This window comes from Lepidothrix coronata, unplaced genomic scaffold, assembly GCF_001604755.1.
Source record: "Lepidothrix coronata isolate B3197 unplaced genomic scaffold, Lepidothrix_coronata-1.0 Scaffold12, whole genome shotgun sequence".
Lineage (NCBI taxonomy): Eukaryota > Metazoa > Chordata > Aves > Passeriformes > Pipridae > Lepidothrix > Lepidothrix coronata.
In genome coordinates this window covers 8,537,754-8,555,985 of record NW_016690192.1, presented here as the reverse complement: position 1 = coordinate 8,555,985, position 18,232 = coordinate 8,537,754, and the positions used below count along the sequence as shown (strand labels likewise).

Here is an 18,232-nt window from a genome sequence, read left to right as displayed (position 1 = left end):
TGAATGTAAGGAGAAAGTTAGGAGTTTTTACTGCCCTCATTTTCATAGTCTTTTCATCAAATACAGGACTAGAAACACTGTTAATATATTTTTGTGTAATATTCAATATATTTTCATGGTTGTAATCTTTCAAAGGAGCCTCTACACTGAACAATATGCTTAGTTTATAGTTCTGAAACACTTAGGCCTACCTCACTTAGAGTGCATGTCAATTCAGATGGTTAAAAGAGACTAATTTTTCCTTATTTAAAAAGCAAAAAAGGCACAAAGCTATTTCTTATCCAATTTCTTGTCTATTTTACATACAAAAATCATGACTCATTTTATAAATGGATTCTGTGACTACTCTAATTTGAAACCAATCTTTATGCCTCTGTAAGAGAAGCCCTCCAGAACAGGAGGAGACAACAGCTGTTTTAGAAATTAGTTGAAGGACAATATGAACCTTCTCAGATATATATTCTGGTCACAATTTCTTACTTCACCATTTCATAATTATCCACTGCTACAAAGCTGGTTTGGAAATTTTGAGTGAGTTCCTCTGAATATCCTAAACCCTAAGTCATATGAATAGAGGAAACACTGAGAAGGCTGAGATAAGTCACATGCCTATATTTAGCAAAACAACCTGCAAGTAAAAACATCCCTTTTCCTTCGACTGACTTCAAGTATATTTTACTTATAAAAACAGTTAAAACTTTTGAAAATTGTCTCCTAGGAATCAGTTCTCCTCCTTCATTGGAAGAATGAGGTATAGAGGTACATGCAGCACTGTAGATAAGGGCAGTGGTGGTGAAGCTGGTGTCAGGGACTGGTGTGTGTATTTGCATATGTTAATATGAAAAGTACCCCTGTTTAAGGATTGCAAACGAACACATCAATCAATGGGGCTGTTTGTAGATTCCTCTGGGATGCACAGGACCTCCCCAGCTGGAAAGCAGATAGAAAAGTACAAAAGCAATTATCTCCTTTTACAATATCCCTAATACCATATCGCTTCTGCCCATTTGCCATCCTGTGGGCACATGATTGTCAGTGGTTAGGAAACATGTAAGGCCTCCAGAGAAAGCAAAGGCAGAGCTTCTAGAAACTTCTCTGGAAGCATAATCAGGCCCACAGCCATTTACTAAGTATATATGCAAAGCTGTTTTTTACGCAGGAATATGGTAACCCTCAGGTGCTCCCTTCAGGAAACCAACACACACTGAGAACTTTAAAATGGGTACTGAAGAGCAGCCTTTTACACCCCTCCTCTTCCAGGGAAGAAATAAAGGAACAAAAGTTCTAATGCGTAAGTTAAACGTTAGTATTTTCAGAAGTTACCTCTTATTTCAGGGGTTTGGTTTTTTCACTAAGCTTTTGCACAGAGTACCAAATACTATCAACATAGCCATGAAAAAAAATCAGGGTCTGTATTAGTGGACTGTCTGAAAATATGACCAAAAAATTAATTCTTTAATCTATGATTAGTTCGTATCCTCTAAGGGATATTTTTATATTGCTTATTTAGAAAGGACTCTAATACGTGTACTTGTTCAGAAACATGCAAATATATTATGTATTTCCACTATGCTTATGTAAATTCATGATTCTGTGATTGAGAAGAGGTTGGAAGCAACATTTAAATTAGCATAATTTGAAAATTTTAAAAGTGCAAAATCAATTGCCATAAATATTGCCATATATTTTATTTTTAAAAAATAACTATATTAAGAATTCATTAAGTATGTTCAGTCTAATTTTTCAGCAGTATTTCAGTGGAACACAGTGTTACATTATTTAATTGGTAAAACCTAAGTAAATATTTGGCAACTTTGTTTGACATTTTACAGACTAATTTATTTACAGTTAGCTGTAATATTTTGAACATTAGGCTTAAGAAAAAAAAATAAGATCAGAGTGTTCTCCTAATCATTTAATGTACTGAAACATTTACAGTTATAAAACAAACCCATGAAGTTGCTAGGTACTGCAAAAGGGGAAAGTTAATTAGCTATTAGTACTACAAAAGATGCTGTCTGATTTGAGGACACAGAATGATTAATTAGTTGCCTAATTGGATGATTTAAGGTCAAGTTTGTGTGCATTTCTAATTTAGAGCTGTAATTTACTATAATTTGGAAGAATGAAATGCATGTCCACTTTACAAAAGCATGACAAGGAAATGATCAAAAACATGTGCTACTTGGTTTTTTTTGATTGTTGTTGTGTCACTGCCAAACTAAAAATCACATTTTTGTCAGTAAACATTTAGGAACATTAAGATGTTAAAAATACCATCTTGAGAATTACTTTTTCTCTCCAGAAATTCAGATACAGTGTTCCCTTTAATTAAATTTATTCTACTTTGCTCTACACGAAGAGCAAATAATACAAATATCTAAAGTTTGCATTATTAATAATGCTTGTGCATATTTGAACACCACCTCATTGTATAAGTTGTAGAGAGTAAAGCTGAAGTTTTGGCAACTGCCAAATCATTTCAGTGTATAAATAGTTCTATTTAAATGTACCTGATTTCACACATAAAAATTCATTAAATTAGAATTACTTGAACCAGGTTATTTTGTTATTTGATAGAAACCAGTAGGTGTACAGTATCTGGGACGGTAAGTACAATACATGTAAAATTAGGTTAAGAATTAACGAGAAAGGCATAGAGAACAAAATGGAAAACTTCATGAGAACATTGACTGTGTTCCACTTCTTTTCCTTTCTTCCACTCAAAGAGAAAGAGAATAGAGTTGGAAAAGGTATAACATGGATGATTGAAGATATAGAATATGTTTTGCACTAGGAATAAACCAGGATTCTTTTTAGCCTGAAGAGGATATGACAGAAGTCAGTGAAATCAAAAGAGACATGGAAAAAGAGACCAGGAGATGATTATTCCCGGTCTTTCCCAATACAAGATCTAGCTGACATCACATGAGCTTATTGAGGGACAGACTGGAAACAAACAAAAGGACTGCAGAAGTATTTCATTGCACAATAGGTGGTTGAATTATGGAATATACTGCCTGTGGACGGGACAGCTGCCAGAAGTACACAATATCAAAAAGTAACAGGGCAAACTGACAGATGAAAAACTGAGGGCTACTAAAAACAATGATAATACATCTGGGTATAGAAATGAAACCATAAATCCAACAAAAGAGGGTGGAACTATGGCTTTACTGTAATCTTGACCAGACAGAACTTCCGGTATGAGCCAGTACAGGTGGTCTAAGTTATTAAAATTTTGTAACAATTTGGTCGGTACTTCAAAAGTTATCAAGTATGACGTTGAAGTTGCCATAACATGATCAAACATAACAAACGGTAGCATATGTTGCCTTGTCATGACTTGTCATGAACCAGAAACGTTATATTGTAAAGATTTGCACTAGATAAGACTTTATTAATATTTTTTTAAATAGAAAAGATAAGAAAAATAATAATCTTGTCTTCAAAATGTGAGAGCTGGGTCGCTTGAACAAGACCACGAGGGAGACGGGAACGGGGAGCGGATTTTCGGGGGGTTTGCAGCAGCACGGAGGGGTTGGGGGAGCGTTTGCAGCCCGAGTCTCCTCACCAGCACCGCCCAGCCCCCGGCACAGCCACCGCGGGGCCCTGCCCGCCCCAGCCCGGGCGCTGGGGAAGGCGCTGCCTCGGGCTCGCCGGTGGGAAAGAGACGGCGGAGGCGGCTCGGCCGCACGGAGCAGTCGCGGTTTGTTCCCTGCCGGCTGCTGCCCGCGTTCTCAAGCCGAGCATCTTTCACCCGCTTCCACCAGCGCTGCCGGGTGCCCGCAGTTCCCTTCGCTCCCTCCCTTCCCTACCTGCGCGGCCCCGGCTCGGTGCGTCCCTGGCGGCGGGCGGTTGTCATGGCGACGGGCCGGCCATGATTGACGGCTCGGACAGGCAATCAGCGCCCTGCTCTCCCAGCCCGCCCCCTGCAGGCGGAGCCGCAGGGGCATGGCGGATAAGAACTACCTGTCCCAGGATGCTGTGCGCGGGGGACGCGCCGGCGGTAGGGCTCTGGGGCGCGGGGCATGATGGGGGTTGTAGGCGACAGCCAGCGGCGGCAGCTCCCTCTGCAGCCAAGCCGCCCACGGACCCCCGCCCCAATTTCTCCTCGGCATTATCTCCGAGCAATGCTGGGGCCGTCTCCAGCTGGGATGTAGGGTTATGTGATTCGATGAGATTTGTTAATACGAAGATTTGTATTCTGCACCTTTTGTATTTTCGATACATAGGAATAACTTTGTTTGCTTTGCTGCAATGTAAAACACGGGAGCCCCCCAGTATCTTCCTCTCTGTGTGCAGCACCCAGTGCTGGTTTCTGATGCCACTCCGAGGTCCATCCACTCTTCTCATGGTTGGCAGGGTTCCTTGATGTCTTCTGTTTCAGTCTGTACAGCCAGAAATTTCCCTCTGTTAAAATGCTTCTGTTCTCCCTGTTTTGGGCTTGGCCTTATTTTACCTCCTCTTTTAGTACAGGTGCCCACAGGGGTACAAGTGGCACCAATTAAGCAGCTGAAGACTGGACACTGTTATCCTCTTGTCAGGCAACAATGCCAGAGGGATCATTTCCACAGTGCAGTGGGACTGGCCCAGACCCAGGGCAGGAGACCGTTTTCTTTGAAGTCGAGTTAATAACTTTAATAGCTTAATTGTGTATAAGTGGAATGACTTAGGCATGTCAGCCATTCCACTCAGTTCACTGTACCACTAGCTGCCCTTCATAACTACGGTTCTGTGACCTGAAATGGTTTTTATTCGTTTATTTTGTTTTGCTCTGTTTTTTTTATGATGGGTGGGACACAGCTATTTATAACATAAACATTAACTTTATTTCCCCTGGTGCAGAAGCCTAGGTCAATAAATCCGGAGTCGGCACTACCATCCTATAGAGAAAGTGCGTGTTATAGCGCGGAGAGCCGCCCGTCACGTGCGGCAGGAGGGAGATGCGCAGCCGAAGGTGACAGACGCCGCGTGTGCCGGTGTGCACAGCACAGCCCAGCCCCGCACAGCCCGGTACAGCCCCGCACAGCCCCGCACAGAGGCCGGGGCGGGCTGGCGGAGGCCGCGGCCCCTCCGCCCATCCAAGCGGAGCCCTGCCGGCCGGGAGGGTGCGGGCACCGGGCTGCGGACACCGAACTCACGGTCCCAGCGCGGCGGCAGCACCCCCGGGGCCCGGGTGGCAGGTACGGCTGGAGCCTTGAACAGGGTGGGGCGTGAGGGGGTGCGCTCTCGGGCCCCAGCTTTTGCGTTTGGGGTGCCACGGTACGTGGGTGCCGAGCCTGGGAAGGGCAGAGGCTGCCGCGCTCCGACCTGGCCCGCCGTGGGGATGCGGGCGATGCCGGGGGAGGCAGCGGCGGCTCCGCGTCCGTCCCGCGTCCGTCCCCTGCGCCACCCGCAAGGCTGCGGCAGCCGGGCTGAGAGCGGTGTGCTGTGAGCGGTGTGCTGAGAGCGGTGTGCTGTGAGCCCCCTGCAGCGGCCGGGATGGGAGGGGAAGGGGAAGGTCCCGGTGCGGGCTGCCCTGACAGCCCCGGCTGTGACCGCCCCGGCTGTGACCACCCCGGCTGCGGAGCCCCTGGCGCGGGTTGTGGGGGAACACAGCCTGGGAGCTGTGCCTGTCTGGAAGGGCGCCTCCACCACACTGTGAGGGCCAGAAGCGGGTTTAGTTTTTTCGAGTTTGGTTTTTGTTTGTTTGTTTGTTTGTTTGAAATCCAGCACAGCACTATTGTAGTATCAGAGTAGGGGTTAACTTTAGGAATGCTGGATCAGCTGTGAGAAAGATGAGTGAAATACAATACAGCATATTGTATTGTATCCCGCAGGACAACGAAGATCTGCTAAAACAGTAGCTGAACTTTTTTAAGCCACTGTATGGGCCTATTCTTAGTGTTAAACTGCTGATTGAAAACTCCTCTTGCCTTCTCTGACAGCTGGAGAAATTGAAGGTCTTGAATCGTACTGGTTTGGTGTGTGCAGGGGCTGCTGGAGGCGACTGGATGTGACTGAGGCATTTTCAAAAATCAGTCTTGGCAAGGCTTTTTTTGTTTGAGCATACAAAAATTATTCTTATGCAAATAAAAAACAATTTGTCTAATAAGGCACATCTTTAATTTATTCACAGCTTAGGCTGTCTCCTCTGTTTTTACTGTCAACAATCTTTTATCTGAAATAAATATTCCTGGCTATCTCTTAGGTACTTTATAAAGCATTTATAAAATGTTTGGGACTCGGTGAATTTAGTAACAGATCAAAATCTAAACATGCTGAATGCTATAGAGAGTAATGTCTCAAACCATGTTTATAAAGTTCTCATCCAATCTTTCCCCCTCATACTCAACTAAAATGGGAGCCTCTTCTGTTAATCACGATGCTTGAATACAATTACCTCTTTGTCTTTCTGTCTGCTTCATGATTGCTGCTGGTTTGCACTGGGTCTTTTACAGACAAAGAAATAGACATAATCTTGCTAAATAACAAGTCAGTGCTCTCCGGAAATTTATCTGAATTACAATTTGTCATTCTGCATCTCCATTTCCAAGAGTGAACAATGCTAATACTAACATCTAAGAAAATTGCTGTATGTCTTGAAAATTCCATTTCTTTCAAGGATTGGACATAGGCTTGTAGATATGGGGGAAAATAGTAGCTACAGCAGTAGATAAGTTTTCCAGAAGAGTGAATGTTCGTGAGAGGCTTCTGGTGTTCTCCTGGATGCAGAAGGAAATGAGTCAGGATGTCTTGCATATATGCTGTTTTGTCAAGTGAGAGAGGAAGAACTTCTCAGCAAGTGACTCTGTAATTCCAAATGGACAGAAATTCCATTATTAAATAAGTGTCCTGACAGCCTATCTGCAAATTTAAGAACTTGTCCAAACTTTTCTGTGGGTTCTGCAGAACATGTGCAATAATATGAGAAAAGTCTGAAATTTAGTGTAATGTGCAAGTGCCTTTCACAGAAAATAAACATCTTTGGAGTCCGGGTTGTTAGTGCAGACCAATCTGGTACTACTATATCCATCCTTGCATGTTTTTCAACTGACATGGACTGATTTTAATTTCAGAAATGGAAAATCCTGAAGTGGCCGTGAGCAGCTGCAGTTCTCATGATGTTGAAAATGTTTGCAGCTACAAACGGCACCCATCAATATCGCAGGAGGGGCTTTTGGAAGACCAGCTTAGAAGGAAGTTAAAATTTTTCTTCATGAACCCGTGTGAGAAATTCTGGGCCCGGGGCAGAAAGCCTTGGAAACTTGGGATTCAGTTACTCAAAATAGTAATGGTTACAGTTCAGGTGAGTACCTATGGAAGCAGGGACTCTTCTTAGCTCATGCAAAGTCAAATGAGTGCAGGTGACATGCTGTTCATGGTGTGGTGCAGAGAAAGGGAAAGAATAGACTGCAAAACTATCTTCTTTGCATATATCTAGTTTAGATCTTAGGTGGCATAATTTTCTCCTAAAACTGGTGACTGAAAAAAATAGCTTTCCTAAGCATGGAGATGAAACAAACTACATTTAAGGGCTCAACCTGACTTTTTACTTTACTTTTTTTCATTCCCATTTGTCCCCCCAAACTCTTGCGTTGAAAAATCTTCAGAAATTCTTCATCACTCTTCCTCTAACCCAGTCTTGCACCACAGATTTCATATAACACATTTATCTGCTGCCCAAAACACAGTTGTTTGTCTCAAAGTTCTGTGGTTAAGAAGGAAGAAAGTCTTTCATAAAACCTTTCTAATGCCTCAGATGATGATCCTGCAGAGTTGCCCACATGTGATTTACCTTTATGGTGGTGTCAGTCCTATGACAATACACATATATAGAGAAGAATATTTTCCATGGTTGCATGAATTATGGGACAAACTGCAAAAATTAGAGGTCTTCTGCTGTACATGCGGCAGCATGTTTCTGTCCCTTATTGCTTCAGTTTTAAATGTGTCATCATTCTCTGATTATCATACCTCCCATTTTGCAACTAAAAATAAAATTTGATGATGGAAGAACCCAAATAAGAAAGCAAATAGTGCCAGTCTTTTCAGAGAAAATCTACCTGTAGGTAATTCAATCTTAGCACTGTTGATTTGCTGGTGCCGAGCTCACAGAACATTTCAGTATCTCTGTAACTGAATTACCCTTATCAAAACCTACATATCCAGTTTGCATCATGGCCATAAAACTAATCTGTAGACTACTGATTCAGACTTATCTCTGATGAGTTTCTTCACAATACACCTGACACCAGATTTGAAACAATAGTCAAGAGAATTGTGAGCTCCCAGAAACAATACATCATACTTCCAGAAACCTTTTCCAGCCTGGATAATAGCTAGCTGGGGGTTTTGCTAACTTTTCAGGAACAGTTGTATTACATTTTTTTACCAGCTTCAGAGGTTATCCTGTTACAAGCACAGTTTTGATCAGTTACTCTCAAAGCACTTTTCACTGAAATTTGAAGGAGAGATGTTTGTTTTTCTGAATTATTCTCAAATTGCCTTTTGTGCGCTGGAGTAAGGACTTTAAAGTGGGGTCTTGTTAAGTCTCCTCCTGCTTTTTAGGCTGTGGAACAACGATATTCCCCAAGGCAATTCAATTGACACCAGGCTGAACTAACAAAACAAGTGTAACAGTATATAGGGAGCTTGAATTTGAGATCGCGTCCTTTTCTTAGTAAAAATGAGAGTCCTTGGCTCACATGCTAGTAAACATATTAAAGGAGCACTCTTGAAACCCACTGTTTCCTTAAAGTGAAACTTTCTTTTGACCAGCTGTGAAATGGAGCAGCGTGCATGTGACTGCCATGTCTACCAGCATGACAAAAGAGTGGCTGTTTGTAGCACAGGATTCATACGCTAATCCAGAAGCAACTTTGTCTTTGAACAGGAAATATAAATGTCTTTTTCAGCTGGTGATTTTTGGATTGAGCAACCAAATGGTGGTAGCCTTCAAAGAAGAGAACACTATTGCATTCAAACACCTCTTCTTGAAAGGATACATGGACAGAATGGATGATACCTACGCTGTATACACACAAACAGATGTCTATGACCAGATATTCTTTGCAATAAACCAGGTGAGGATTGTGGCTGCAATGTATATTGTACATATGCCCTTTGCCTGGCTACCTTTTCTTGAATTGAACTTCTGTGCCAGTTGCTTAAGACTAAAGCATCAACTCATTTAGGTTTTCTGTCATTGCCAGAGCATTGTACTTGTGGTGACATCCTTAAAGCTCAGTATATTAATTCTGCACTAAAAGCAGTCCTTGGATCTGATCCAGAATTCGGTGCAAGGCTTTCTAGTAAGAACTGTAAAGAGAAAAATATAATAAGCAAAAAGGTATTTAGATCTAAATCCTGTACTTACTGTTTTTGTCAAATACCTTAAAGTATTTGAGGACTCAGCTGTAGTGTGGTTTAGGTTTCACAGTTCCTTAGGTGATCTTTTAAATAAAAGAGACAAGTTATGACACAGATCCAAACACTTCTGGGTTTGCTTTGTTTTGTTTTGTGTTGTTTTTCTCAGAGACTAACAGTTTTGGTGCCATTTAAGTTTGTTTGTTTGTTTTTTCTGAACTTTAGTACTTACAGCTGCCCAACATCTCTGTTGGAAATCATGCTTATGAGAAGAGGGGAGCAGAGGAGACAGCTCTGGCCCTTTGTCAGCAGTTCTACAAGCGAGGAATCATCTGTCCTGGAAATGACACCTTTGATATAGACCCAGAGATTGTGACTGGTGATGAACTTAATTATTGTATCGATTCTTTGGGAGAAGGGACCCTACATTTATGATAAATTCTTAAAAAAAAAATTACAGCACTGTATAGTCTTATCACATGATCTGTATTGAACTTCCTACCAGCCAAAAGTGGGAGGAAAAGTACTGTGTAACCTGTAGTCCTCACCTCTGAGGTAGCATTCTTTTCTGTCTAATGCCACAAAAAAGTGATGAGTCATTAGCACCAATGGCCATCTAATACAAGTATTTGGGACTAATTTCAGGAGCCTTCCCTGTGAAATCATGATTAACTTGGCTGGTGTTCAGGGAAGCCAGTGTATTTGTCAGCTAGCTTCTCAAATGCCTCCTCACTCAAGCATGCTATCTTGTCTGGTATAGCCAACAGCTCATTACAGCCTCGGGCGTGGGACAGGCAGATTATGGTTAAAGAACATGATAACCCATGAGATATTGTTGTGAGTCCTTATCCATTCCAGACTGCTTGTACATTGAGCCAATTACACCGTTAGACAACACAACAGTGGGAAAGCACAATTTGAATTTCACTCTGGATTTCCACAGGTGAGGAGGAATGAGCACTTCCTGTGTTGGGGTGTTGGTGCATTTTCCCTGTGAAAAGCTAATCTGAATCTGTTGCAGACTGGTGACCGTGCAGCTCACGTTCAATCTGAAGGCAATCAACCTCCAGACCGTTCGTCACCATGAGCTCCCTGACTGTTACGATTTCACTTTGAGGGTATGTGGAAGCCTGCCATGTGTCTTTCTGTTCAAAACAACAAATTGCTCTTGCTGGTTTACAGTCAGCACAGATATTTTCTGAAGTGTTGGGCACCACTGGGTCAGTGGTCCTGAAGCACTTGCTTGGTTTACAGCCTCTTGTGTTCTAATCCATCTGAAGTATAATGAAAGCATAAATCTCTTCTCTTTAGAGAGATTATTCTGGAAAAGGTTGTTTTCAGATCATAGAGGAATGAGAATGCAGTTTAAAAGAATTTCACTTAGTAGCTAATTGATCAGCCAATTTGTCACAGATACATGATTCATCAGATTTGTCTTTCACTTTGACAGCATTTATTTGAAGAAACTGGAATTACCTTAAGCTTAAACAAGTTTTGTAACTTCTCCCCTCGGAGAATTATTCTGAATCATTATGCAAGCTTGGCTATGGGCTAAAATGGGCTACATATATAATGGTTTAACTTTATAAAGACATGCACCTTTTTTGTTTGTTTTTGGTTTTGGTTCTTTTTTTTTAAATACAGATAGTGTTTGATAATAAAGCACATAGTGGAAGAATTAAAATAAGTCTGAACAACGACATAGCGATCAGGGAATGTAAAGACTGGCATGTTTCTGGATCAAGTAAGTGACAAAAATGTATTCAAAGTTTCATGCTGAAATTTTGCCTCACCAGTATAACGCTTGTCAATCTTCTTCTTTATTAAAACATAAGGCACCATTGATATACAATCTCTAACATGTGAACTGTAAATCCTGATTTTCTAAGGAATTGTTTTTCAACCTCTGATCTGAAATCCTGGGAAGCCAGCCACCATTACTTTCCTTAGCAGTTCTCAAAGCTTGCACCATTGATAACGTCCAACCAAAATTTTTCCACGCCTCACTGTGCATCCTTCTAGCTTTCGCTACTGAACTTACACTGCTCATTTCTTAAGGCAGGGCTGTGAACTGTTCTAGCCCCAGGCAACTGGACACATGATAGTGGTTGAAAGTTGAAACTGATTTACTCTTATTTCAGGACTTAGCACCAGGAAAGATATGGAAGCACTGTTGTTAAGGCTTGCTGGAATTAAATGGCTAAAACCACTTCTAACTGTCATTTGCCATGTATTTGAGATGCATAGTATAGTTAAATTACCTATATAGTGACTCACAAGAGTGAGCTGCCTTTGTTGGCAGCTATTTGTTCTGGTCAAAACATCATACGAGATCCTTTTAATTAGCAAAAATAATCTCTTTGATAGACAGAAGCCTTCCAGGACTCTAAATTCTGCTTACTTTTAATTTTTTTTTTTTCTGAAGTAGACAATAGGATGTACCAGGTTCTTTTTTTCTACTTTTGCCGCTTTCCCCGTTGCTGTGCCTATGTTAGGGAATGAAGAGCTGGAAGTGAAAAAGGAGGATTGGTGGGGTTTTTTCAAAGATCCAGACTGGAATTAATTTGGGGGGCATTTACTGAAGTGCATCGCAGAGCACAAAACCCACCCACGAACGCGAACTCCGCTCGATCCTGCACCGCGCGCTCGCTGCCGTGCCGGGAGTGCCCAGCAGGTGGCGATGGCGGGAGCGCTCGCTGATCCCCCTTCCCGAGGGTCCGCGCTCGGGTCCGAGGTTTGACTCTCCAACACCCTTCAAAACCCTCTCCGGGACTACTCCGTATTATTTTCTGAAAGCCAAGGAAAAATAGCAAAGTAATGGTCGCAACTGGACAATACCGAGTTGTTGCTGTTCTGGACTATGCTGTCAAACCAACTTAAATGGCAGCAGCACAAGCAGCCAGAAGTGGGTGGGCTTTTTCTGAGTAGTGAACTTCGTGGAGACAACGACAACTTCAGCATCCCATTTTGTAGAATTGCTGCATCTTCTTGCAAATTTAGCATTAAGTTGTTTGATGTTTTTCTCAAACAATCATTCTTTTACCATTAAAAATCTAATCTTTATACTGTCGCACCTAGTTTCAGCCGTATGATAGGTATAAAAAGAAAAAAAAGAGGTCTAGTGGTAGACGGTGCAAAATTTGACCTTAGATGATCACAAATGTGAGTTTTAGTAACAGAAGAGATGGAGAAATGTCTAGCTTGAGGTTGATCTTGGCTAACTGAGCAGCAGTACAAATTATCCGCACTGCTCTAGGAAAAGAAACCTATCTGACAGTCAAATACTAGTCTGAAAGAGAAGAAGATACATACTGTAAAGTTCCTAGGTTTTGGGTTTGTTTGGTTTTTTTTTTTTTGGTATGTTTTTGTTTTGTTTGTTTGTTTGTTTTTTAAATTCTGTTACTCCAAAGGCCATTCCAGTACTTGTAAAACGATCAACTCTCACCTCTAATTCTGCAGGGTTGTAAGAAGGACTGACACTCTGGTATATCAACCTTCCTAAATTTACTGAAGTGGTATCTATAGTGCAGATTCACTTGTGTCTCTCATGAAAATATGTCCTACAAACTTTTGTGGGAAAAATGCTAAGCTTTTTCTTAATTCCATCGTATAAACATAGTTAACATAAAAATTTGATTCTTACTTCAATACTCAAGGTGGTCAACAAAATGAAATGCATCTGACTATAAATATCTGCTTTTTTGTTCTTGCAGTACAGAAGAACACTCATTACATGATGATCTTCGATGCTTTTGTCATATTGACGTGTCTGGCCTCATTGATCCTTTGCACACGATCAGTGATTAAAGGAATTCGGCTCCAAAGGGTGGGTATAACTCCTCCCTTGGAAAGTCTTGTCTTATGTAAGTCTGATTAACTGTTTTCTTTCCTCCTTTGTCCTAGGAATTTGTAAGCTTTTTCCTATATTATTATAAGAAAGAAGTGCCTTTCAGTGATCAAATGGAATTTGTCAATGGATGGTACATCTTGATTATGGTTAGTGATGTCTTAACTATTGTTGGATCAACTCTAAAGATGGAGATACAAGCCAAGGTAAGCTTTTTACACTGTCAGGTGAAAGCAAAACTGCTTCTGTCCCACCTAGGTTTAAATCTCTCAGAAGACTTTAGGCTGGCTATACTTGATTCTGAGTGGCATGAAATTTTAGAACTCTTTCTTCTCCTCTTTGTAACTGATATGTGTTGTTTCTAGTAGCAAGATATAAACCCTCCAAATATCACTAAATATTATAGTTCTAATTATTTTTGTTCCTTGTGACTCTGAGGAATAAAATGAACTTCATATCTGAAAGTTTAAGACGGTTGACTTCCCCTCTTCTTCAGTTAAGAACTCTTATATTTGCTCATTTGATGGATTTTTCAAATTTAGCATTTAACTTTTTGAATCCTGTTTAACAAGTGTTTAACTAGCACAGAATCTCTCTCCTTAAACATCACTTTGCTGCTTTCCCAGCTTCTAGTTTCCAGCATGTTCATAACAGTCAGCCACAGCCAGGTTCTAGGCCTTCAGTTTCTAAAATAAACTTGATATAGAAAAAAGGCAAAACTTGTAAAAGCATACTATGTGCAGCAAGAATTAGGGAAGAAAAACAATATGCAACCCTGAAACACTCTGATATTCAGATAATGTTGTTCTTCACAAAATCTGTAGCAGGCTTTGAAGTGTGACATTGCAACATAATGAACTTTGGACAGTAGTGATGAAAGGATGGGTCTGAAATCCATCTGCTGACAGCTTGACTATCATAAACACCATGTACAAATTGTCCTATCTTACCTTAGGAACTGTAAACTCAGTTCTTAAGAACAGAAAGAAGCTATGAGGAAGTTGGCTAGGATAAAAGATCTTGCTTTGGGAGAAGCAAAGAAGAGAACAAGATTGGAAAAAGGTCTGGCATTTGGGATTCTGATCTTATATTTGAAATACATCTGTTTATATACGTTTCTTTTCTAAGAGAGTATTTTACTAAAACTCCTCTACAGGTACATTTCACTTCATTTTGCAAACCTTGTGGACCATAATAACAAGACCTTGTGCCACATAACTGTATGAAAGTGGATGAATAACAAGTTCACATTAAAGTAGCCAAGTTCTAAATAAATTATGTTAATAGAAAAGATTAGCCAATATCTATTGCCGATATCTATCTATAATATCTATTATCTATATTTCATTCTTAGGAGAATAAAAACTGAAAATAATAAAAACTTCTTACTCAAGTAAGCTGTCATGATCTATTTCAGAGCAGAGCTGCAGTTCAGGAACAGGATATATGCTAACTTGGATGAAAACAGGCCAGTATGTATAGGTGGAAAAAACAGTGAAGTGCCAATAAAATATAAATGAAGTTCTGGTTAGAATTAATTAGGAGCTAATTAGTCTTCTCTTTAATAGCTTTCTACACCTCATAGTTCCCAGCTACCTAACAAGATCCTCCTTGGTATTTATCTGAGCAATGCTGACAAGTCATGCTAGGTTTTACAAACAGCTTTTCCTATGCACTGGAAGAACCTTCTTTGCTCTGTGGTTCTAAATTCACGTCTACGCTGTCCATTGGGATGCAGTGGAGAGACTTCTAAGCTGCTCTGGGAAATCTGTGGATGCAGATTCTGGGAGCAGTTGCTGCAGGCCTGGAAGCAGCATAAAAATGTTTGCAGAGCCACTCTACAGATCTTGGTGGGCCAGGTACAGAGGGGGTGTCTCTGCACCTGCAGTGCACCTGCGCTCTTGGCCTTGCAAATGAAGCCCATCTTGTCAGAGTCTGTTTTACAAACAGCCCTATGTAAAGGCATGTGAAATCAGTTACACTTGAAAGGGCCCTTGTTCTTTGGTGAAACCTCTCTCCAATGCATACTGCCTCCAACTGATTTCCAATGGGAGAGTCTGCCAAGGAAAAAGTGTTTCTTAACAAATCTTTCTAGTAATGAGTCACAATTTTGAACCTGTCTTTATAATAATGAATTTTTTTCTGTCTTATTTTTTTCTTTGTTTGTTCTCTTGGTTTTTTTTAGAGTCTGACAAGTTATGATGTCTGTAGCATACTCCTAGGAACATCCACCATGCTTGTATGGCTTGGAGTCATTCGCTATCTAGGTTTCTTTCAGAAGTATAATGTAAGGATCTCCTGGGATCTTCGTACTGTTGGTATTTATTCTGTTTGTTGCTATAAGGGGACTGGAAGAAGTGTCTGGTTAAATTCTTACTGTTTGTATTGCTTTGTGCAGCTTCTCATCCTAACCCTGCGAGCAGCACTACCCAATGTAATGAGGTTCTGCTGTTGTGCTGCTATGATCTACCTGGGCTATTGTTTCTGTGGATGGATTGTACTGGGACCATACCATGTGAAGGTAATATACTTAGACGAAAAAAAGACAACTTGAATAACAGAATGCGAGGTTACTACTGTTGTTTTCTAAGTTTCCATGTCAAGACTTCCCTTAATATAAAAATAGTGCATCTTCAACATGATGCTGCTGTGTTTGAGGAGTCTGACTTCCACGAGTCAATCAGGCTTTCCCTGAGTTATGAAAGCTCTGAGTCAGAAGTGGAAGCTGCCATGACTCCCAATCATATGCTGATATTTTGAGAAATAATTTTCATTTTACAGAACACTCTTGTCAGACTAAAACTTTGGAAACATTATGCTTATCCCTTTTAAAAAAGAATTTGGCTTATCTGAATTGAATGTGTATATGTATAGGAGGTGACAAACTTTACTCATTCATCAAATTTTTTATTGTTTGCACTTTGTCATACCCTGGGTGTAGGAAGAGATCCAAGGCAGCCAGTTACCAGCTATGTATCTTCATGTTATCTACAGTCTTTGTATCCAAATAAAGCAGCGACAGATATTCTTGTCTTCTTCTCTCCTCTCTAGTTTCGCTCTCTGAACACAGTTTCTGAATGCCTTTTCTCATTGATCAATGGAGATGACATGTTTGCCACCTTTGCAAAAATGCAGCAGAAAAGTTACTTGGTTTGGTTATTCAGCAGGATCTACCTCTATTCCTTCATCAGTCTGTTCATCTATATGGTGCTCAGTCTCTTCATTGCACTCATTACAGATACGTATGAAACAGTCAAGGTAAGCATAGACTATTCATTTGGAGTAACAGTGCAAAATTGGTGCTATCAAGACTCTCGTATCCCCCAATATTTTAAATTGCAGTGCATGCCGATCTAAAGAATAAACATAATGACTACTTTTGAGGGTGTAGAAGGATGACAGGAGGGTTTTTAATCCCTCTCTACTTCATCTTTCTTACAAAGTCTGTCTGTTTTCCTGCTCCAATGAAAGCTGAATATCTACTGAAAAGCAGTATTTTCACATTAGGTTCTGTGAATCTTCTAATTTCAGACTTGAGCAACATCTGAAAAGTGGTCTGGGGAGAATTTGGGTTATTGTACATTTAAGCCTTTTTAAAGGTTTAACTAAATATCAATTTTTAGCACTACCAGCAAGATGGCTTTCCAGAGACAGAACTTCAGAGATTTATAGCACAATGCAAAGACTTACCGAACTCTGGCAGGTACAGGTTAGAGGAGGAGAGTTCTGCATCTCTCTTCTGTTGTTGTAATGGTATGTATCTATATTAAAATTATACATTAAGTTATATGCAAAAGTGACACACTGCTAAATGCCCCTGGTGTAAAGTTTATGAAGAGTCCTTCAATTTTGGGGGTGGAGGGGAAAAAAAACAGAACACAAAAATCCCAGACTATTTCTAGTGCTCTAAAATGGAGCTTCAGCAAAATGTCAGCAACCAACAAATTCCTAAGAGGTGAGGGAACTTTCAAATTAAGAATCACTTAACATGTGAAAAATGGTACAGAAAGTTAGACAATATATACAGTAACTCGGGAAGCCCATATGTGTAATGTGCAAGCATTAACAGTTCTTGTACTCACTGCAACAGGCAGGACTTACAGAACTCATTCAGTGTTTTCTTAACCACTTTTTAATGACACCTTGTGCAGTAAGGTCTCCTAACTTAAATGGTAACAGGCTTGAAACTTGGGGACAAAATCAGCTTGTAAAAGTTTTAAGACAGCATGCGCTTGGAAAACATTGCCTAACTTTCACTATGGAGAACAAATGCTTCAGTTATTTGAAGTTTTGTTTCTTCAGGAATACTGATTGCAGGATATGTGGTTTATATTTAACCATGCAGGCAGCAGCTCTGAGTCTTGCTTGCTGAAGGGCTTTTAGTGGGGGGAGCTGAAAAATATTTGCCACTTGATTAAGAAGATCAAAGGTGTTTTCAATTCCTTGGTATTGGGCTTTTCTGGTGGACTATATTGTTATGTGCCAGATAGAATATATTTATGAGGGGGAGGAGATGGGGACATATCTTGGAGCAGGGAGAGCCTGCTGTGAGCCAACCCCTGTTCTGACCCAGTGCCTTACTGGAGATAAAAGTGTGGGATGAAGCAGAGCAGGGTATCTTGCTCCTGGGTAAAGGGCATGGACATGTTAATATTTCCTTTTCTGCACACACCTCTCAGTTTAACAGGCAAGAAAGCCAATATGAGGCAGGACAGGGTGGGGATGTAATAATTTTCCCACTGACTGTGCAGTGGGGATCAGGCATCTAAAAGAGCATTCTCATGTTCAAAATGTTTTACAGTGGTTGTTAGCAGTTTCTTATTGATGTATGTCAAATTTCTAATTAAATAGTTCAGTTGCATATTTAAGGCTCCTTGTACAATGAGACTATTATTTTGATACTTTCCTCCTCTCTCTTGTACAGGTTGTAGTGAACATATTTAATGGATTATGGGAGCGTATCACAGAGGCTTTAAAGTAGCACACATTGGAAGAACTGGACAACAGATCTTCTGGAAAACCTTATATCTAAAG

At 40.6% G+C, this 18,232-nt stretch overlaps 1 protein-coding gene across 4 annotated transcripts in view; it reads left to right on the top strand.

Annotated features, from left to right (window-relative positions):
• The window catches only part of LOC108492754 (mucolipin-3-like), an 18,998-nt gene extending 766 nt beyond the window's left edge, over positions 1–18,232 (top strand). The window contains exons 1-14 of one of the 4 annotated variants that reach the window (XR_001873216.1): positions 5,115–5,186; positions 7,062–7,291; positions 8,901–9,068; positions 9,577–9,730; positions 10,210–10,294; positions 10,373–10,469; positions 10,996–11,095; positions 13,065–13,177; positions 13,255–13,404; positions 15,384–15,516; positions 15,597–15,719; positions 16,250–16,456; positions 16,822–16,951; positions 18,123–18,155. Coding sequence is in view for 3 of the 4 variants with exons in the window: in XM_017805398.1 (XP_017660887.1) it covers positions 7,064–7,291; positions 8,901–9,068; positions 9,577–9,730; positions 10,210–10,294; positions 10,373–10,469; positions 10,996–11,095; positions 13,065–13,177; positions 13,255–13,404; positions 15,384–15,719; positions 16,250–16,456; positions 16,822–16,951; positions 18,123–18,142 (1,788 nt within the window). In the remaining variant the exon portion in view is untranslated. Of the gene's footprint in view, positions 1–5,114; positions 5,187–7,061; positions 7,292–8,900; positions 9,069–9,576; positions 9,731–10,209; positions 10,295–10,372; positions 10,470–10,995; positions 11,096–13,064; positions 13,178–13,254; positions 13,405–15,383; positions 15,720–16,249; positions 16,457–16,821; positions 16,952–18,122 lie in introns of those variants that run through there. The other 3 variants (XM_017805399.1, XM_017805397.1, XM_017805398.1) reach the window with 3 other exon arrangements.